Source organism: Eschrichtius robustus, chromosome 5 (genome assembly GCF_028021215.1).
Source record: "Eschrichtius robustus isolate mEscRob2 chromosome 5, mEscRob2.pri, whole genome shotgun sequence".
Taxonomy (NCBI): Eukaryota; Metazoa; Chordata; class Mammalia; order Artiodactyla; family Eschrichtiidae; genus Eschrichtius; species Eschrichtius robustus.
In genome coordinates this window covers 82,150,456-82,169,043 of record NC_090828.1, presented here as the reverse complement: position 1 = coordinate 82,169,043, position 18,588 = coordinate 82,150,456, and the positions used below count along the sequence as shown (strand labels likewise).

At 36.7% G+C, this 18,588-nt stretch overlaps 1 protein-coding gene across 1 annotated transcript in view; it reads left to right on the top strand.

Annotated features, from left to right (window-relative positions):
- The window catches only part of EPC2 (enhancer of polycomb homolog 2), a 103,516-nt gene that overhangs the window by 30,712 nt on the left and 54,216 nt on the right, over window positions 1-18,588 (top strand). The window contains exon 2 of the mRNA XM_068545145.1: window positions 7,264-7,423. Coding sequence (XP_068401246.1) covers window positions 7,264-7,423 — 160 coding nt within the window. The remainder of the gene's footprint in view (window positions 1-7,263; window positions 7,424-18,588) is intronic.

Genomic DNA, 18,588 nt, shown 5'->3' with positions numbered 1-18,588 from the left:
TCTTTATTATTTCCTTTCTTCTACTAACTTTGGGTTTTGTTTGTTCTGTTTCTAGTTCCTTGAGGTGTAAAGTTGGGTTGTTGATTTGAGATCTCTTTTAATGTAGGTAGAAATTTATTGCTATAAACTTCCCTCTTAGTATTGCTTTTGCTGCATCCCTTAAGTTTTGTTATGTTGTGTTTTCATCTTCATTTGTCTGTTTTCTAAATTCCTTTGTAATTTCTTTCTTGACCTATTGTTCAAAAGTATGTTGTTCAGTTTCTACATATTTGTGAATTTTCCAGTTTTCCCTTTGTTCTTGATTTCTACTTTAATTCCATTGTGGTTGGAAAAGATACTTGATGTAATTTCAGCCTTCTTAAATTTGATAAAACTTGTTTTGTAGCCTAACATGTGGTCTGTCCTGGAGAATGTTCTGTGTGAGCTTGAGAAGAATGTGTACTCTGCTGCTGTATGAAGTGTTCTGTTTATGTCTGTTAGGTTCAGGTGGTCTTTGTGTTGTTCAATCCCTCTGTTTCCTTATTGATATTCTTTCTGGTTAATGTATTCATTATTGAAAGTGGAGTGTTGAAATCCCCCTGACTCAATAATTTCAAATGACCTCTCCTTGAGTTAATTCTTTCTTCTGCTTGATCCATTCTGCTGTTGAACCCCTCTGGGTGGATTTTTTTTTTTTTTTTTTTCCCCAATTCAGTTACTGTAATTATCAGGTCCAGATTTTCCATTTGGTCTTTTTTATGTTTTCTATGTCTTTCTTGATATTTGCATTTTGTTCATGCATCATTTTCCTTGATTTTGTTTAGTTGTCTATTTGTGTTCTCTTTTAGTACATTGAACTTTATTAAGACAATTATTTTAAACTTTTATTGTCAGAAAATTCACAGATCTCCATTTCTTTAGGGTCAGTTTCTGGAGATTTATTTTGTTCTTTTGATTGACCCATTTTTTTTCCTGTTTTTTTCCTGTGCCTTTAATTTTTGTTGTAATTTGTGCATTTGAAAAAGTAGCCACCACTCCCAGTCTTTATGAATTGGCTTCGTACAGCCTTTACCAATCAACTCAGGTAGGGAGTCTGGAAACCCCTCAAACCCTTTTTGGAGATACATCTTCTCTGGGTATCTGCACATAATTTCCCAGTTAGAGAGGTTTACTGGTTTCTTTATCAGGATCTTGTTGTAATCTTTTGCTCCCTCTGGTGTTTGTCAGTGGTACTTTAAGTTTTCTGGTGTTGCAATAAGACTCTAAGTTCTTTTTTGTTCTCCACAACCCCCAGGCATCCAAAGAATGCTGGTTCAGTCAGCCTTCTGAGTTAAGTGAGACAGAAGATAGTCCCTTGGGCAACTCCCCAAAAAGCTGGAATGTTAGACACACGTTCCACTCTTCTCTTTCCCTCCCAAGGGAGAAGCTGTGAGCAGAATGTTTTCTCCTGATTGCTCCAAGCAGTGTCAAATCTTGTCTGGTTATGCAAGTTCTCGTGTGCCATTTTGCTCCCTGTTGGGCTTTTTTGGATAAGTAGATTCATATCTTTTATCTTAAATACTAGTTCTGTTGCATTTTCTCTTTTTCATTTTGTTCTTTCTTCAAGGACTCCGATTATATGAATGTCATTTGTTCTTTGCCTGTTTTTATATCCTATCATTTTCTTTCTTACTCATTTTAGTTCTTTTTTCACCTTATTTTTATTCTCTTGATTATTTGACAGCCTTTATACAACATACTTATGTCTTTGTTTGAGTACATTTTGCATTGGGTTTCTAGTAATTTTAGTTTTCATCTCTGAGGTAATTGTCTTTTTCTTTCTTTCCTGAGTTCAGTCAGCTCTTGCCATTTTTTTTCCCTGAGTTTTTTGCCCCCTTATCGGAATTTAGTTTTTAAGTTTCTTATTCAGGTGATTTTTTTTTTTTTTTTTTTCATATCCCTAAGTGTTTCTTTCAGGGATATTTAAGTTTGGGACATTCTTAGTTTTCTTCTCCACCTCCACTTTGGAGTAGAGAGAGTTCATTATTAGATGTATAGTTGAATCTCGTTTTTGGGGTTTTAATAATAGTAATAGACTTACTAGGTTTTTTTCTGTTCGTTTTTTGTAGATTCAGGGTGGTTCACAACATTCCTAGTTCAATGGTGCCATCTTCTGTCTGTGTAGACTGTGTAGCATAATCTGCTTTTGAGGAGTAGGCAGAGAATAGCTTGTCTCGTTCTGGCTCTTTCTAGCTAGTATTTCAAAATCTCTGTCATTTGGTTTTCTGCAGGATAGGTGAGGTGGTCTCAGTTTTTATCTTTTTCTTCTCTGCAAGGATCTGAAACTTCCTCTTTTGATTTTGATCTCCCAGAATTTTGCGGTATTCTGTTTTGTGCTGATGGCTCATCTCTAATTCAATTTGTTATAGTGGCTTTTTAAGTTTCTTAGTCCTTTACTAGTAAGTTTACTATTATAGTGAGGTAGAGTAGGTAAATGTAGTTATTCAGTCAGGTATCTTTAATTGGGAATTTTGGATGTAAATTTTTAAAACATCAACGAATAATGTTTGACTTTGTATGCAGCCTAACCCAATAGATTCTGAAACCCTACAAGTTGGGGCATGAGCTTGGCAAGATGGAAAAGAGACATACAAATAATGATTCAAATTTCAGTCCTGCTGATTTCTGTCATAGAAATCATAGAGTCTTAGTTTACTCATCTCCAAAAGAAAAAATATTTCTACTCTGTCCCTGTAGGGTTGTGCCTGATACTTATTATACATGACTAGAAGTCATTAATTATTTAGCGTCTTTTAGTTTGCATTTAACGGCTTTTCATGTAATTTCATGTGTTACTAGGAAAAGTATAAAGTACAGAGAAAGTATAATATTTCTAGGGAAACACAAAAAGGGTTTAGGTATAATATGGTAGGTTTCAAAAGGATATTTCAGAATGTCAAAGTAACCATGAGAAGTGATTTTTGTGTATTTTGGTGGAGAGTTCTTTCATTTAAGATGTTAAACTTTTATAGCATTTTTCTTTTTCTTTTTTTTCTTTTTTTTTTAGTTTATGAAAGAAGTGTAGATTTACTATTTACTATAGAAAATTTCTGAAACTGCAAAAGGGGACACAGAAGAAATAATTATAGCATTTTGTGGAATGTTCTATTCTGTATTCTTCCAGGCTTTTTCGTATCAATAGAGGTCTAAATTATGTTGTTTTTTACTACTACCTAAGAGTTCCATTTTATGGATATGCTAAGTCTGTATTTATTGCTATTTAGACTTTTTTTTTTGGTGCTATAAACAGTGCCATGATGAGCATTTTCATTTAGTCAGTGTTGCCCATTTGTTTGTTGCCTTTTTTTTTTTTTTTTTTAATTTATTTATTTATTGATGGCTGTGTTGGGTCTTCGTTTCTGTGCGAGGGCTTTCTCTAGTTGCCGCGAGCAGGGGCCACTCTTCATCGTGGTGCGCAGGCCTCTCACTGTCACGGCCTCTCTTGTTGCGGAGCACAAGCTCCAGAGGCGCAGGCTCAGTAGTTGTGGCTCACGGGCCTAGTTGCTCCACGGCATGTGGGATCTTCCCAGACCAGGGCTCGAACCCGTGTCCCCTGCATTGGCAGGCAGATTCTCAACCACTGCGCCACCAGGGAAGCCCTGTTTGTTGCCTTTTGATGAATTCCATTAGTGGAGTTAGTGGGTCAAAGGCATGCTTTTTTAAAGGAAAGGAAATTAGGTAGTGCTTCGTTTTTAGTTATTTTTAAAAATTAGGTAACCTCACCAGTGTATGATGCAGCATGCAACAAGGAATCAGCATTACTCCTGTCAACATCTTCCCCCAATAAAATGACAAATCAAAACTGTGGTACCTACTTTGAGCCTTTTGTATGTTTGCCACTGATTATGCTATTATATGAAACATGGTCCTCAAGAAGCCATATCATTGGTTTTTTTCTGATTTTTTTGGATTGAGAGACTGATAATCTGGGGAAGGTAATGATAGCTGAGAATTTATTCTTTGAGCTAAATTTGGTCTGTAGATTAAAATGGGGGAGGTGTCATGATCTGGCTCCTTAATTTCTGGCTGCATCTGTCATCTGTAGGCCGCATTAAGAAGGGAGTCATCCATGATCTGTTTTTAAGTTTTTTTATTTGTAAAATTAATGTTAAATCTTAATCTATTAAAGATATATTTCAAAAATTGGATAATACCTAAAAATGTTTTGTATTTAGGGCAAAGTCAAATATATATCAAAAGAATCTCTTCAAATAAAAAATGTGCTCAGTTTCCTTTTTTCACCTGTGTCTGTAGATTATTAGCATTACAAGAACATGGTTTTTTATCTGCCAGACTTTTCTAATAAGGATGGAATAGTCAAGGAACACTGGAATCAGAGTCCTGAAATTTGGCTCTCTTATATATCATTCCTATTTGCTAAGAGCAAGTCACTTGTTTCTTGAGTCTCATTTACAAAATGGGATAATATCTACGCCTGTGTCCCAAGATTGTAAGGAGCTAATAGACATGTGATTGTGGATGTACTTCGAGAGCTATAAAACATTACATAAATGCAGGGTGGCATTGCATATTGCATCACTTTCTTTAACTGGGAGAGGTGAAATATCATGAAGGAAATAGGAAAGTATAGGCTTAAATAATGCTAGAAATTGCCAATCTCAGTCAAGGCCTGGCTTCCTAGTTTCTTGATGCTGTTTGTTTGCGTGTTTGATCCCATCACAACTTCTTAGACGATAGTAGTTTTTATATGGGGAAATGTACTTAGTGCTCCAACTTGGGATTCTACCCTATGAAGAAAAATTTATTTCTTCCTTGCACTGAAGGTGAAGAAACAGATCTAAGCCAGCACCCACCCTCATGTCCCTTTGTTCAATATTTGCCTTTTATTGAATGTCTCTGGGCTTTTGTCCATTTTGGATATTCTATTTTCTCTGCCTGAGTTGTTTTCTTCTTTTCCTCTTTTGCCTTGCTAAAAATCCCTGTTGATCCTAAAACTCTTAGTTTACATTTTACTTCCTTTGGACATCTTTATCTATCCTCCCAAAACGAGTGGTTTGACTAATTGAAAAGAGATACGCTTGTCAAGCTCAGATCGCATACTCAGGTACCACTACCTAAGTTCCTTAATGGCAAAGTCTGTCTCTCATTCACTCATAATTCTCAGGGACAGGAGTAGTATCTGGTGTCTTCCAGGTACTCTGAAATGTGTTGAAAGGATGGCTACTGACAAGTAAATCTTAATTTATGCATTGCAGCATAGCCAGTACTCTTTCTTTTTTTTTTTAATTGGGGTATAGTTGTTTTACAATGTTGTGTTAGTTTCTACTGCACAACGAAGTGAAGTAGCGTTCCCTGTGCTATATAGCAGGTTCTCATTAGTTATCTATTTTATACATATTAGTTAGTGTATATATGTCAGTCACAATCTCCCAATTCATCCCACCTCCCCCTCCCCGCTTGGTGTCCATACATTTGTTCTCTGCACCTGTGCCTCTATTTCTGCCTTGCAGACAGGTTCATCTGTACCGTTTTTCTAGATTCCACATATATGCATTAATATATGATATTTGTTTTTCTCTCTCTGACTAACTTCACTCTGTTTGACAGTCCCTAGGTCCATCCACGTCTCTACAAATGACCCAATTTTGTCCCTTTTTATGGCTGAGTAATATTCCATTGTATATATGTACCACATCTTCTTTTTTTTTTTTTTTTTAAACATCTTTGTTGAAGTATAATTGCCTTACAATGGTGTGTTAGCTTCTGCTTTATAACAAAGTGAATCAGTTATACACATAACAGTATGTTCCCATATCTCTTCCCTCTTGCATCTCCCTCCCTCCCACCCTCCCCATCCCACCCCTCTAGGTGGTCACAAAGCACCGAGCTGATCTCCCTGTGCTATGTGGCTGCTTCCCACTAGCTATTTTACATTTGGTAGTGTATATATGTCCATGACACTCTCTTACCCTGTCACATCTCACCCCACCCCCTCCCCATATCCTCAAGTCCATTCTCTAGTAGGTCTGTGTCTTTATTCCCGTCTTGCCACTAGGTTCTTCATGGCCTTTTTTTTTTTTTTTTTTTTTCTTAGATTCCGTATATATGTGTTAGCATACTGTATTTGTTTTTCTCTTTCTGACTTACTTCACTCTGTATGACAGACTCTAACTCCATCCACCTCATTACAAATACCTCCATTTCATTTCTTTTTATGGCTGAGTATTATTCCATTGTATATATGTGCCACATCTTCTTTATCCATTCATCTGTTGATGGACATTTAGTTTGCTTCCATGACCTGGCTATTGTAAATAGTGCTGCAGTGAACATTGGGGTGCATGTGTCTTTTTGAGTTATGGTTTTCTCTGGGTATATGCCAGTACTCTTTTAGGTAAGGAAATAACAGAAGGCCTCTCTGATGAGATGAGACTTGAAGGAATTTCAGAAACAATCCATTTGGATATTTAGGAACCTTAAAGGAGAGGAGGAGTGTGGCTAGAATAAAGTTTGGGAGGAGAAAAGTAAGAAATAAGGTCAGAGAGGTATAAAGCCTTGTAAGTCGTTGAGTGATTTTAACCTTTAATCTAAATATGAAGGGGATCCTTTGGGGAATGACATGACCTAATTTACTACCTTCCACAAGGTAAAGGTGCTTTGTTGGGAATGGTCCATAGGGGGTCAAGGGAGAAAGTGTCCATTAAGTGGTGGAGGTAATGAAAAGTTACTAGAATCTGGGTGTATTTTATAAGAACTTTTTGTTTCACCTTTGTTAAAGAATATTTCCTGCTGTGATAATAATACAGTCTGTTGAATATAATTTTATCTTTTCTTTGAGTTATTCAGAATTTTGTACTGTTGAAGTTTGAGATATATAAATGCAGAAGATACTTAAAATCTGTGATACAAATTCTTTTCCTGTTATTTGCATGTTTTTCTGTAATCTGGTTATTGGTGATAAACACCTCAATTAATTTAGCAAATGGGATCGATTTTCTTGTAATGTTAAATTCTTGAGATGTTAAATTCTAGTTTGTGAATATTTAATCTTTTTTAAAAAAATCCTACTTATTAAAATTGTACTCATCTAACGTGGTATCAGTATGAGTACAAGTATTAAGGGAGAATGATAGCAATGTTTTCTGAAGGTCTGTGGCAAAGGAACTGTTTAGAATTGATTCTTAAAGCACTGTGCAATTATTAAACAAAGTAAATTGTAAATAGAATTTTGCATTGAATTGACATTATTAAAACAACTCATGTTGCCTACTTTACATTTTCCAGGAACATCATTTACAGCGAGCTATTTCAGCACAGCAAGTGTTCAGAGAAAAAAAAGAGAGCATGGTCATTCCAGTTCCTGAGGCAGAGAGCAATGTCAACTATTACAATCGCTTGTACAAAGGAGAGTTTAAACAGCCAAAGCAGTTCATTCATATTCAGCGTAAGTTTGTTAATTCATTGTTTTCTGTTTGTAATTTAAATTTATCAACCAGTGAAAAATCCTTTCTTTTCGCCCAAAGAGATTTTAATTTTTCAGTTCATACGCACTGATTTATAGAAATGTTAAACATGAAAGAATAAAATCCCTCTATGCTTACATCTCAACTTCAAGATCATTTTGAGTGTGAGTTGCATTTGGAACGTTTGATAGTTATGTAGTGTAGGATTTTCTGTAGCACTTACACTTTATTATATAGCTAAAAGGTGGTAGATTACCATACCCAAATAAAAATTTATTTTTCAAGACCTAGTGGCAATTATGCTGATTAGGGGCAAGTCTTCTAAAATTTTTAGAATTAGATCCTACACCTCTACCTTCATGTAGTTTTTATGGAATTCTAATTCTGCCTCCTTTGATCCTCTTATTTTTCTCCCCATTGTTACTATTTAAATGATCACCGGCTCTTGCCTTAAAACTGTTTCACTGATCTCCTGACTGTTCTATTTACTATCCACCATCTCCTATCCTTACCCTCTTCTAACCTATCTTCTCCACAAGGTCCACTAGCACCAGAGTGGTCTTCCTAAAGTGTCCGTCTGATCAAATCATGATCTGGCTTAAAATCCTACTGTTGTTCTTTATTCCACAATAGGAATTTTCAGCTAATTTTGCAGACAGAATGCTGGTGTCTTGGTATCTTGTCTGGCTGTGTTTTAAAAAAAAATTTGTTTGTTAACATAGAGATTCTAGGGCTGTGCTTCAGGCCTGCCTGTATGAGAATCTCTGGTATGCAGCCTGGTAATAAGTATTTTTAAAAAGTTCTCCAGGTGATTCTGAAACATCTCCAGATTCAAGGCTGACTGTAAGATCTACTATTTTTCATCAATTCTAAGATGTGCCTTTGTCACGTTTGAAATGAGATTACATCTTAAATTGCTTTTGGATTAAAGTCTGGTTTGTCTAAAGAGAATTTCTACTTGTTTTTGCCAGTCATCTGGGGACCAACCTGAGACCACCTTAAAGTCTTTACTTTTTTGTTTTGTTTTATTTGTTTGCTTTTGGACCACAGTGGTAGCTTTAGTTTTATTTGTTTGTTTTTTTAGACCACACAAGTAGGCTGTAGACCTGCTTGGAATTCAGTTTTCAGCGAGAGATTTTTCCCCTCTCCTTCCACCCAAGGGCAAGTTGAGAAATATAGTTTCATGCTGTTCCTTTCTACATGGCTGGTTTATTTCTTTATCTTACACTGAGGCTGTTGCCCTTTGGTAGTATAGCTTTATGCAGGAGTATTCTATTAAATTTATTGATAGACCCCAATATAAAGCTTTTTTTTTTTCTTTCTTGCAGTACATAAAGTAATGGTGCATCTTACATAGATTTGACAGAATTCAGTAATAGCCAAATTCTCTAATTCGAGTACAAGGCCCTTTGTGATTTGTTACCTGCTACCCCTTTAACCTCATTTCCTGTTGCTCTTTGCCTCACTCTTTGCACCATAGGGAATAACTTAAAATTATCCACATTTGCCTGTTGTTTCACATTTCCTTGCATATGCTATTCAAGTCTTCTTTCCCTTTCTGTAGCTCATTTAAGACCTAACTCCCTTTTGAAGCTTACCCTGATTTCTCATTCTACCTCTCTTCTTTGCTTATCTTAGCACCTTGTACATACCTCTATCAGAGGACTCAGCATACTTTATTGCAATTGTTTGTAGCCATTCTTTCTCTCCTTTTAGACTGTGAGCTCCTTGAGGGCAGGGACTATGTTTTATTTTCCCTTTGTATCTTTAGTGTTAAATGCATGGCTTATAGATGCTCAATAAATGGCATGTTTGTTGACTGGTTCAATTGTTTTTAAATGGCTTAAAAGACCTTAGGTGTCAGAACCATTTTCCAGAGACTTTTCCCCTAAGCATTCAAGAGAAATACACTTGCAAAAATTATTTGTGTGATTTGTTTCCACTATGTCTTTGACTTTGAGTCCCTTTAGAGTGTTGAATTTTCCTTGGCTTTGTATCAGGAACGAGATAGCTGTTCTAAATATGAATTTTAAGGAGTTTTCAAGCCAACGTATCCCCTCCCCCCTTTTTTTGTATTTTAATAACAATGTAGCTGGACAATAGGACCATTTGTAAAAGCCATTGTAGGAAACTGGAACCAGAAATTGGATGTAACCCATCTGGGTGGGGCCCATTAGATACAATAAACATTAATCTTGTGTTGTTTTTTTCATTTCATTTTATTCTATTGTTGTAATAAATGGAATAAAAATAATAGAAAATTATTTTAACTTTCATTTTTTCTCTTTTAGTCTGTCAGCATATATATTTTATATACTATACTAAATTGTACTACACATACAATTTTTTTCCTGCCTTTTCTACATATATTTTAAGTTCCTCAAGTTTTTATACAGTCTCCTATTGTCATTTTCAATGTATATATAATTTTCTATCATATTTATATTCCATTATTTGCTTACCTCTATGCCTATTATTGACCTTAAGTTTATCTGTACTAAAATTTAAACTCGTTATTGTTGACTCTTTTTTCAAGGAAGGCTTGATATAACTTCTTTCTAAGTCCTTGAATACAAGGAATTTCAGAAAATATTGCTCTGGATTTTTCTTTTTCTTCTTTTAATGATAGATTTGAAAGAATCGCCTCCCATTTCCCTGGCTAGAAAAACACAGTTGCCACAGTAGGGCGGCTTAGCTCAGGCCCATCACATTGCTTGCCTGGGCTTTGGCAGACACCTTTGTATTGGTCTGCCAAAGTATTGTATTGTATTGCTCTGCTCTAGTCTTTGTACCTTCCAGTCATCCACACTGCCACTATTGTGATTGGTACCCATTTAGAATTTTTCAAAGACTCACTGTTGCCTGTGGGATAAAATTTTAACATATTTGTGTGGTGTTTAAGGCCCTCCTTTGTGCCTGTCCAGTCACAATTTGCTGTGTGTTCTTCCACCATGACATCAGCCTCATTGAAATGAACTGTTGGAGGTCTGTTTCCTCCACTAGACTGTAAGTTCCTCAGGAACAGAAGCTGCATCTCATTCTCCGTACAGTCCTACACTACAGTCTCAGAACACTGCGCCCCACCACCCATCCCTCTAACCCTTCACACTTCCAGCTACAATAATAATGAGCTCCTTTTAGATCTCTGACTTATCTCTTATTTTTTCATGCCTCCAGGCCTTTACATAGCCCTTTACTTCTCTTCTCCTCTTTTTAAAATACAACTTGTTCTTCAAGGCTTGTCTCCAGGACTACCTTTAGGAGCCTTTTCCTGACCCCTCTAAGCAGAGTTCTTGGCACTGTTTACCTCAAGCCCTCCTGTGTTGTGTGCATCGACCACCTGCAGTTGTGATTGTTTGCCCTCTGTTGCTTCACTAGGTCAAGGCTCATTGAGAGGAGGGACTTCTTTTTTCCCTTTTAATTTTACTGCTTACTGTAGTACCTAGCATATGATTAGGTATGCAGTTAAATATTTGCCAAATAAATAAGTCAGTGAATGAATGGTGAAGATATAAGCGTGCACATCATGACTTTTTTGAGACATCGATCTCGTAGGACTCAAAATTGTATACAGAATTAAATACAAGAATAAAATTATTGATGTGTACAGTGAAATTGAGAGACCTGCTCTGTGGATCAGGTTAAAAATTGAGCTCACTTATTCACCAACAGTGTCATTTTAGGACAAAAAGTGTCTGCCAAGAAGGAGTTAGGAGTGGAATGACTCCAGTCTTGGTGTGGATGTGAGCTAAACCTGCCTATTCTTTCCTGTCCCTTTCGGTACCAGTTCACCATAGTAACCCATATTGGTATTCTGGGGAACTTATTTAATCACAACACATTGTGATGTTCTGACCAGGTCGAAAGCATCTTGGTGACCTATAGTCGTTGATGACCCAAGATACTCAAACTGTTCCTCATTTAAGCTAATTCTACACATTGGTCAGTTGTGTGACATACAGAAAATGCTACTTCTGTTTTACTTACTGTTATAACAAATTTACTTTGGGTACCTCAACCCAGATGTTAAAATTCTTTCATTCCTTTTGGAGTTTAAGAACTTCATTAAATTCAAGATCCAACCTTTTTTTTTTAAGGAAATGACTTTGTTTGCATTGCAGTAAATTCTTTATTTTGACCTCCTATTACCCCTTTTACTTAATATCATATTTTACAGTATCTCAGAATTTTAGAAAGTGAAGGAACTTAAGATATTGTTTCATAAGTATTCTGTAGTTAATTTATGTCCAGTTTCAAACTCAATTAAATGCTTCTTTGAAACAGGACTCCTTTGCTTGTTTTGAAATGAAGGTTCACTTCCCCTTCTCAGTGCATTACTCCTACAAACACAGATCAGTAGAATGTCTCACCTATTTCTTGGCTGAAAGAAAGAGTTCAGGAGAAAGAATTGGTAGGGTAGCACCCCTTGTTATCTGTCAGGCAGGGAGAGGAACCCACTCAAAGGAAACTGAATTCTGCTGTTTGTGTCTGCAGCCAACATCTTAAGCCCTGGGAAGATGCCTGTCCATGTGTGTACACTGCCGTACACCTCAGTACACTTGAAACTGACTCCTCAGTTCAGTGAAGCTGGCCATTGTCAAGTCTACAATTGGAAAAGAAGAAAAATTCTGCTTATTTAGTGTAAGGTGGACGTATGTATTCTACTAGGTTTTCAGCAAGAGTGAGACAGATGCTGATCTAACATCCAACTTTAATTTCATTATCCTTGGAATGTTTTTTGCTCTTCTCCCTATTAAACAAAAATGATGATAACTGACCTTTTGCTTTGGCAGGACAAATATGTTTTGATTGGCAAGAGTTGGAGAAGATACCAAATGAAGAGCATTGTTTTGTTTATACAGTAAAACTTTTTGGTGGAAAGGATGCATTCTAGGAACATTATTTCTTGTAAAAATGTCACTGGATATCTGTTAAGAAATCAAATTGAGCAGAAATGACATCACACATTTAAATAAATACCAGAAGAGCCATGCCACAAGTATAGGAGTGGATTGTATCAGATTTGTGGATAACACATTCCAGGTGAAGCTAGATTCCAGGTTGAGGTGGTTAGAAGAGTGATATGAGGGGCAGTGAGCAAGGTCAGGCCCTGAGGGCAACCTACATTCAGATTAGCTGGCTTTAAGGGTCTTCCTCTCTTCTCAAGATTGTGCTAAGCCTCCTATCCTTGGATAAACCTGTGAGTGTGGGCAGTAGTGCTAAAATGGTAGAGTAGTATCTGGGTAACTACTAATCCAGGAAAGGATGAGGAGCCCTAAAACTTAGAAAATTACATATTAAGTAATTCCAGGTATTTGGGAAAACAAAATAATCATTTGACAGTCTGGGATAGAGAGGTGAAAGAGAAGTCTGAGTACAAGGAGCATGCCCCTCGGGCCTATATGCATTTACTTATGTCCACTATTTTAAAAAAATTACCAAGGGCATTTTTCACAGAACTAGAACAAATACTTTTAAAATGTGTGTGGAAACAGAAAAGACCCTGAATAGCCAAAACAATCTTGAGAAAGAAGAACAGAGCCGGAGGAATCATGCTCCCTGACTTCAGACTATACTACAAAGCTACAGTAATCAAAACAGTATGGTACTGGCACAAAAACAGACACGTAGATCAATGAAACAAGATAGAGAGCCCAGAAATAAACCCACTTGCTTATGGTCATTAATCTACAACAAAAGAGGCAAGAATATACAATGGAGAAAAGACAGTCTCTTCAATAAGTGGTGTTTGGAAAACTGGACAGCTACTTGTAAAAGAAGGAAATTAGAACATTCTCTAACACCATATACAAAAATAAACTAAGAATGGATTAAATGTAAGACTGGATACTATAAAACTCCTAGAGGAAAAAATAGGCAGAACACTCTGACATAAATTGCAGCCATATTTTTTTGGATGCGTTTCCTAAAGTAAAGGAAATAAAAGCAAAAATAAACAAATGGGACCTAATTAGACTTAAAAGCTTTTGCACAAGAAAGGAAACTACTGACAAGATGAAAAGACAACCTACTGAATGGGAGAAAATATTTGCAAATGATATGACCAATAAGGGATTAATACCCAAATATATAAACAGCTCATATAACTCAACATCAAGAAAACAACCTGATTTATAAATGGGTAGAAGGGGACTTCCCTGGTGGTCCAGTGGTTAAGACTCAGCGCTCCAATGCAGGGGGCGTGGGTTCAATCCCTGGCAGGGGAACTAAGATCCCACATGCCGCCTGGCGTGGCCAAAAAAAGGAGGGGGGGGCGGGCAGAAGAACTGAATAGGCATTTTTCCAAAGAGGACATGCAGATGGGCAACAGGCACATGAAAAGATGATCAACATCACTAATCATCATGGAAATGCGAATCAAAACCACAATGAGGTATCACCTCACACCTGTCAGAATGGCTGTCATCAAAAAGAAAACAAATAACAAACGTTGGTGAGGATGTGGAGAAAAGGGAACCCTCATACACTGTTGGTGGGAATGTAAATTGGTGCAGCCACTGTGGAGAACAGTATGGAGGTTTCTTAAAAAGCTAAAAATAGAACTACCATACGACCCAGCAGTACCAATCCTGGGTGCATATCTGAAAAAAACAAAAACACTAATTCGAAAACGTACATGCACCTCAATGTTCATAGCAGCGTTATTTACAGTTGCCAAGATACGGAAGCAACCCAAGTGTCCATAACAGATGAATGGATAAAGAAGATGTGGTATATATACACAATGAAATACTGCTGAGCCATAAAAAAAGTTTTAGGAGCATGCTCCCAAGACCTTGTAATTAAGGGAGCCAGAATTTGAACCAGGCAGTCAGATTCCAGAATCCATGCTTTTTTTTTCTTCTAGTTTTATTGAGATATAACTGACATACAGGACTGTGTAAGTTTAAGGTGTACAGCATGATGATTTGCCTTACACGTATTTTGAAATGATTACCAGAATAAACTTAGTTAACATCCATCACTTCATATACAGAAAAAGAAAGAAGAATAAAAATATTTTTCCCCGGGCTTCCCTGGTGGCGCAGTGGTTGAGAATCTGCCTGCCAATGCAGGGGACACGGGTTCGAGCCCTGGTCTGGGAAGATCCCACATGCCGCGGAGCAACTAGGCCCGTGAGCCACAACTACTGAGCCTGCGCGTCTGGAGCCTGTGCTCCGCAACAAGAGAGGCCGCGATAGTGAGAGGCCCGCACACCGCGATGAAGAGTGGCCCTCACTTGCTGCAACTAGAGAAAGCCGTCGCACAGAAACGAAGACCCAACACAGCCAAAAATAAATAAATAAATAAATTTTTTAAAAAAAAATATTTTTCCCCCTGTGATGTGAACTCTTAGGATTTACTCTCTTAACAGCTTTCATATGTAACATAGAGCCATGTTAACTGTAGTCATCATGTTGTACATTACATCCCCAGAATTTACTTATCTTATAACTGGAAGTTTGTACCTTTTGACCACCTTCATCCAGTTCTCCCTCCCCCAACCTCCCACCTCTGGTAATCACAAATCTGATCTCTCTTTCTATGAGTTTGGGTTGGGGGGTTGGAAATTTTTTTTTTTATATCTACTTCTAAGTGAGATCATACAGTATTTGCTACCTTTCTCTGACTCAATTCACTTAGCATAATGCCCTCAAGGTCAATCCATAATGCCCGTAAATGGGCAGGATTTCCTGCTTTTTAATGGCTGAATAATATTCCATTGTACCACAACTTCCGTTTGTCGATGGGCACTTAGGTTGTTTCTATGTCTTGGCTATTGTAAATAAGGCTGCTGTGAACATGGAGGTGCATATATCTCTTCAACACAGTGTTTTCATTTCCTTTGGCTTATTCCCAGAAGTGGGGTTGCTGAATCATATTGTAGTTCTATTTTTAACTTTTTGAGGAACCTCCATACTGTTTTCCATAGTGGTTGTATCAATTTGCATTCCTACCGACAGCGCACAAGGGTTCCCTTTTCTCCACATACTTACCAGCATTTGTTATCTCTTGTCTTTCTGGTGCTAGTCATTCTAACAGGCATGAGGTGATATCTTGTGATTGTGATTTGCGTTTCCCTAATAATTAGTGAGGCCGAGCATCTTTCCATGTATGTGTTAGCCATTCATGTATCTTCGTTGGACAAATGCCTGTTCAGGTCCTTTACATATTTTTAAGTGGATTAATAGGTTTTTTTTAAACATTTTTAGATTTACAAAAAATTGAGCAGATAGTACTGTGAATTCCCATATACTACCTCCTACACACACACACACACACACAATTTCCACTATTATTATCTTGCATTAGTGTGGTACATTTGTTACAGTTAATGTAGTCAGTACCTTATTAACTAAAGTCCATACTCTTTGGTGTTTGTGTTGTACAGTTTTATGGATTTTTAAAAATCCATGTCATAGATCCACCATTACATTATCCTATAGTTGAATTACGATAAAAACTCCCTGTATTTTCACCTATTCATTCCTTCAAATCCCTGGCAACCACTGATCTTTTTGCTCTCTCTGTAGTTTTGCCTTTTCCAAAATGTAATATAGGTGAAATTATACAGTACATAGGCTTTTCAGACTGGCTTCCTTAACTTATCAGTATGTATTTAAGATTCTTCTATTTTTTTTTTGGCTTGATAGTTGTTTGTTTTTTTTAATCATTGAATAATATTCCATTGTATGGATAATTCAGAGTTTGTTTAGTCATTTACCTATTGAAGGACACCCTGGTTGCTTCCAATTTTGGGCAATTATGAAAAATGTACTCTAAGTAATAGCATGATTTTGTGTGGACGTAAGTTTTTATGTCTTTTGGGTAAATACCTAGAAGTGCAATTGTTGGTTTGTACAGTAAGGCAGTGTTTAGCTTTGTAAGAAACTGCCAAACTGACTTCCAAAGTGGCTATTCCGTTTTGCATTTCTACCAGCAGTGAATGAGAGCTCATGTTGCTCTGTATCCTCATCAGCTTTTGGTATTGTCAATTTAGAATTTTAGCCATTCTAATAGGTATGTAATGGTATCTCATTATTTTAACTTGTAATTCCCTAATAACCTAGGATGTTGAGTACCTTTTCATATCATTAATTGCAGTTTGTATATCTTCCTTGGTGGGGTGTCTGTTGGATCTTTTACCCATTTTTTAATTGGGATCTTTGTTTTCTTACTGTTGATTTTTTTTTTAACTGTAGATTTTTTTTTAAATTTTATTTATTTATGTATGTACGTATGTATGTATGTATGTTTGTCTGCACTGGGCCTTTGTTGCTGTGCGCAGGCTTTCTCTAGTTGCGGCGAGCAAGGGCTACTCTTCGTTGAGGTGCGCAGGCTTCTCATTGCAGTGGCTTCTCTTGTTGCGGGGCACGAGCTCGAGGCGCGTGGGCTTCAGTAGTTGCAACATGCGGGCACTAGAGCGCAGGCTCAGTAGTTGTGGCACACGGGCTTAGTTGCTCCGCGGCATGTGGGATCTTCCCAGACCAGCGGTTGAACCCGTGTCCCCTGCCTTGCCAGGTGGATTCTTAGCCACTGTGCCACCAGGGAAGTCCCTTACTGTTGAATTTTAAGTGTTCTGTATATATTTTGGAGTCCTTTATCAGATATGAGTTTTTTTAATATTTTCTCCCAGTCTGTGGCTATCTTTTCATTCTTTTAATAGTGTCCTTCATAGAGAAGAAGTTCTTAATTTTAAAGAGGTCCAACTTAATTTTTTTCTTTCATGGATCTGCTTTTGGTGGTATTTGTAAAATCTCATCACCAAACATAAGAGCATCTAGATTTTCTCCTATGTTACTTTCTAGTACATTTATAGGTCTGTTTTACATTTAGGTCTGTGATTCATTTTGAGTTAATTTTTGTGAAAGGTATAAGGTTTGTGCCTAGATTCATCTTTTTTAATATGGATGTCCAGTTGTCCCAGCACTGTTTGTTGAAAAGACTATTCTTTTTCCATTGAATTGTCTTTGCTCCTTTGTCAAAGACCAGTTGAGTGTATTTGTATGGGTCTATTTCTGGACCCTCTTATTCTCTTCCACTCATCTTTTTGTCTATTTTTTGGTCAGTAGCACACTGTCTGAATTACTGTAGTTTCATAGTAAGTCTTGAAGTCAGTCCTCTGACTTTATTCTTCTTCAGTATTCTGTTGACTATTCTGGATTTTTTTGCTTCTTCATATAAACTTGAGAATCACTTTGTCATTACTGATTGATACACAAAATGACTTGCTGGGATTTCGATTGAGATTGTGTTGAATCTTTAGATCAAGTTGGGAAAAGCTGATGTGTTAACCAAATTGAGTCTTCCTACCCATGAACATGACTGTCTTTCCATTTATTTAATTCTTTGATGTGTTTCACCAGAGTTTTGTTGTTTTCCTCATATAGAACTTTTTCATATTTTTTTTTAGATTTGTACCTTAATGTTTCATTTTTTTGGATGCTAATGTAAATGGTTTTGTGTTTTTAGTTTCAAATTCCACTTTCTCATTGCAGTATATAGGAAAGTGTTTGACTTTTGTCTGTTAACCTTGTATTCTGCAACCTTGCTGTAATCACTTCGTTCCAGGAGTTTTTGGTCAGTTCTTTCATAGAATGTATATACATATGTACATAGACAAGCTTATCATCTGTGAACAAAGACAGTTTAATTTCTCCCTTCCCAGTCTTTATAGCTTTTGTTTCCTTTTTTCTTTTTTCTTTTTTGTCTTACTGCATTAGCTGGGACTTCTGGTACAACGTTGAAAAGCAGTGGTGAGAGGGGACATCCTTGCATTGTTTCTGATATTGGTAGGAAAGCTCTTAGTTTCACGCCACTAAGTATGATGTTTGCTGTAAGTTTTTTGTGGATGTTCTTTATCAAGTTGAGGAAGTTTCCCTCTATTCCTAGTTTGCTGTCAGTTTTTATCATGGTTGGATTTTGTTAAATGCTTTTTAACAAAAAAACATTTTTTTGTTAAATGCTTTTTCTGCATTATTTCTGCATCAATAATCTAATCTTCCACCTGTGGGAACTGTAAAAGGAAGAGCAAATTAAATCCAAAGTAAACAGAAGAAAAGAAATAGGATAAGAAATAGAGCAGAAATCTACTGATACCAATAGAGTTTTGGTTTTTGGTTTGACCAGAAACCAAAATAGAGCA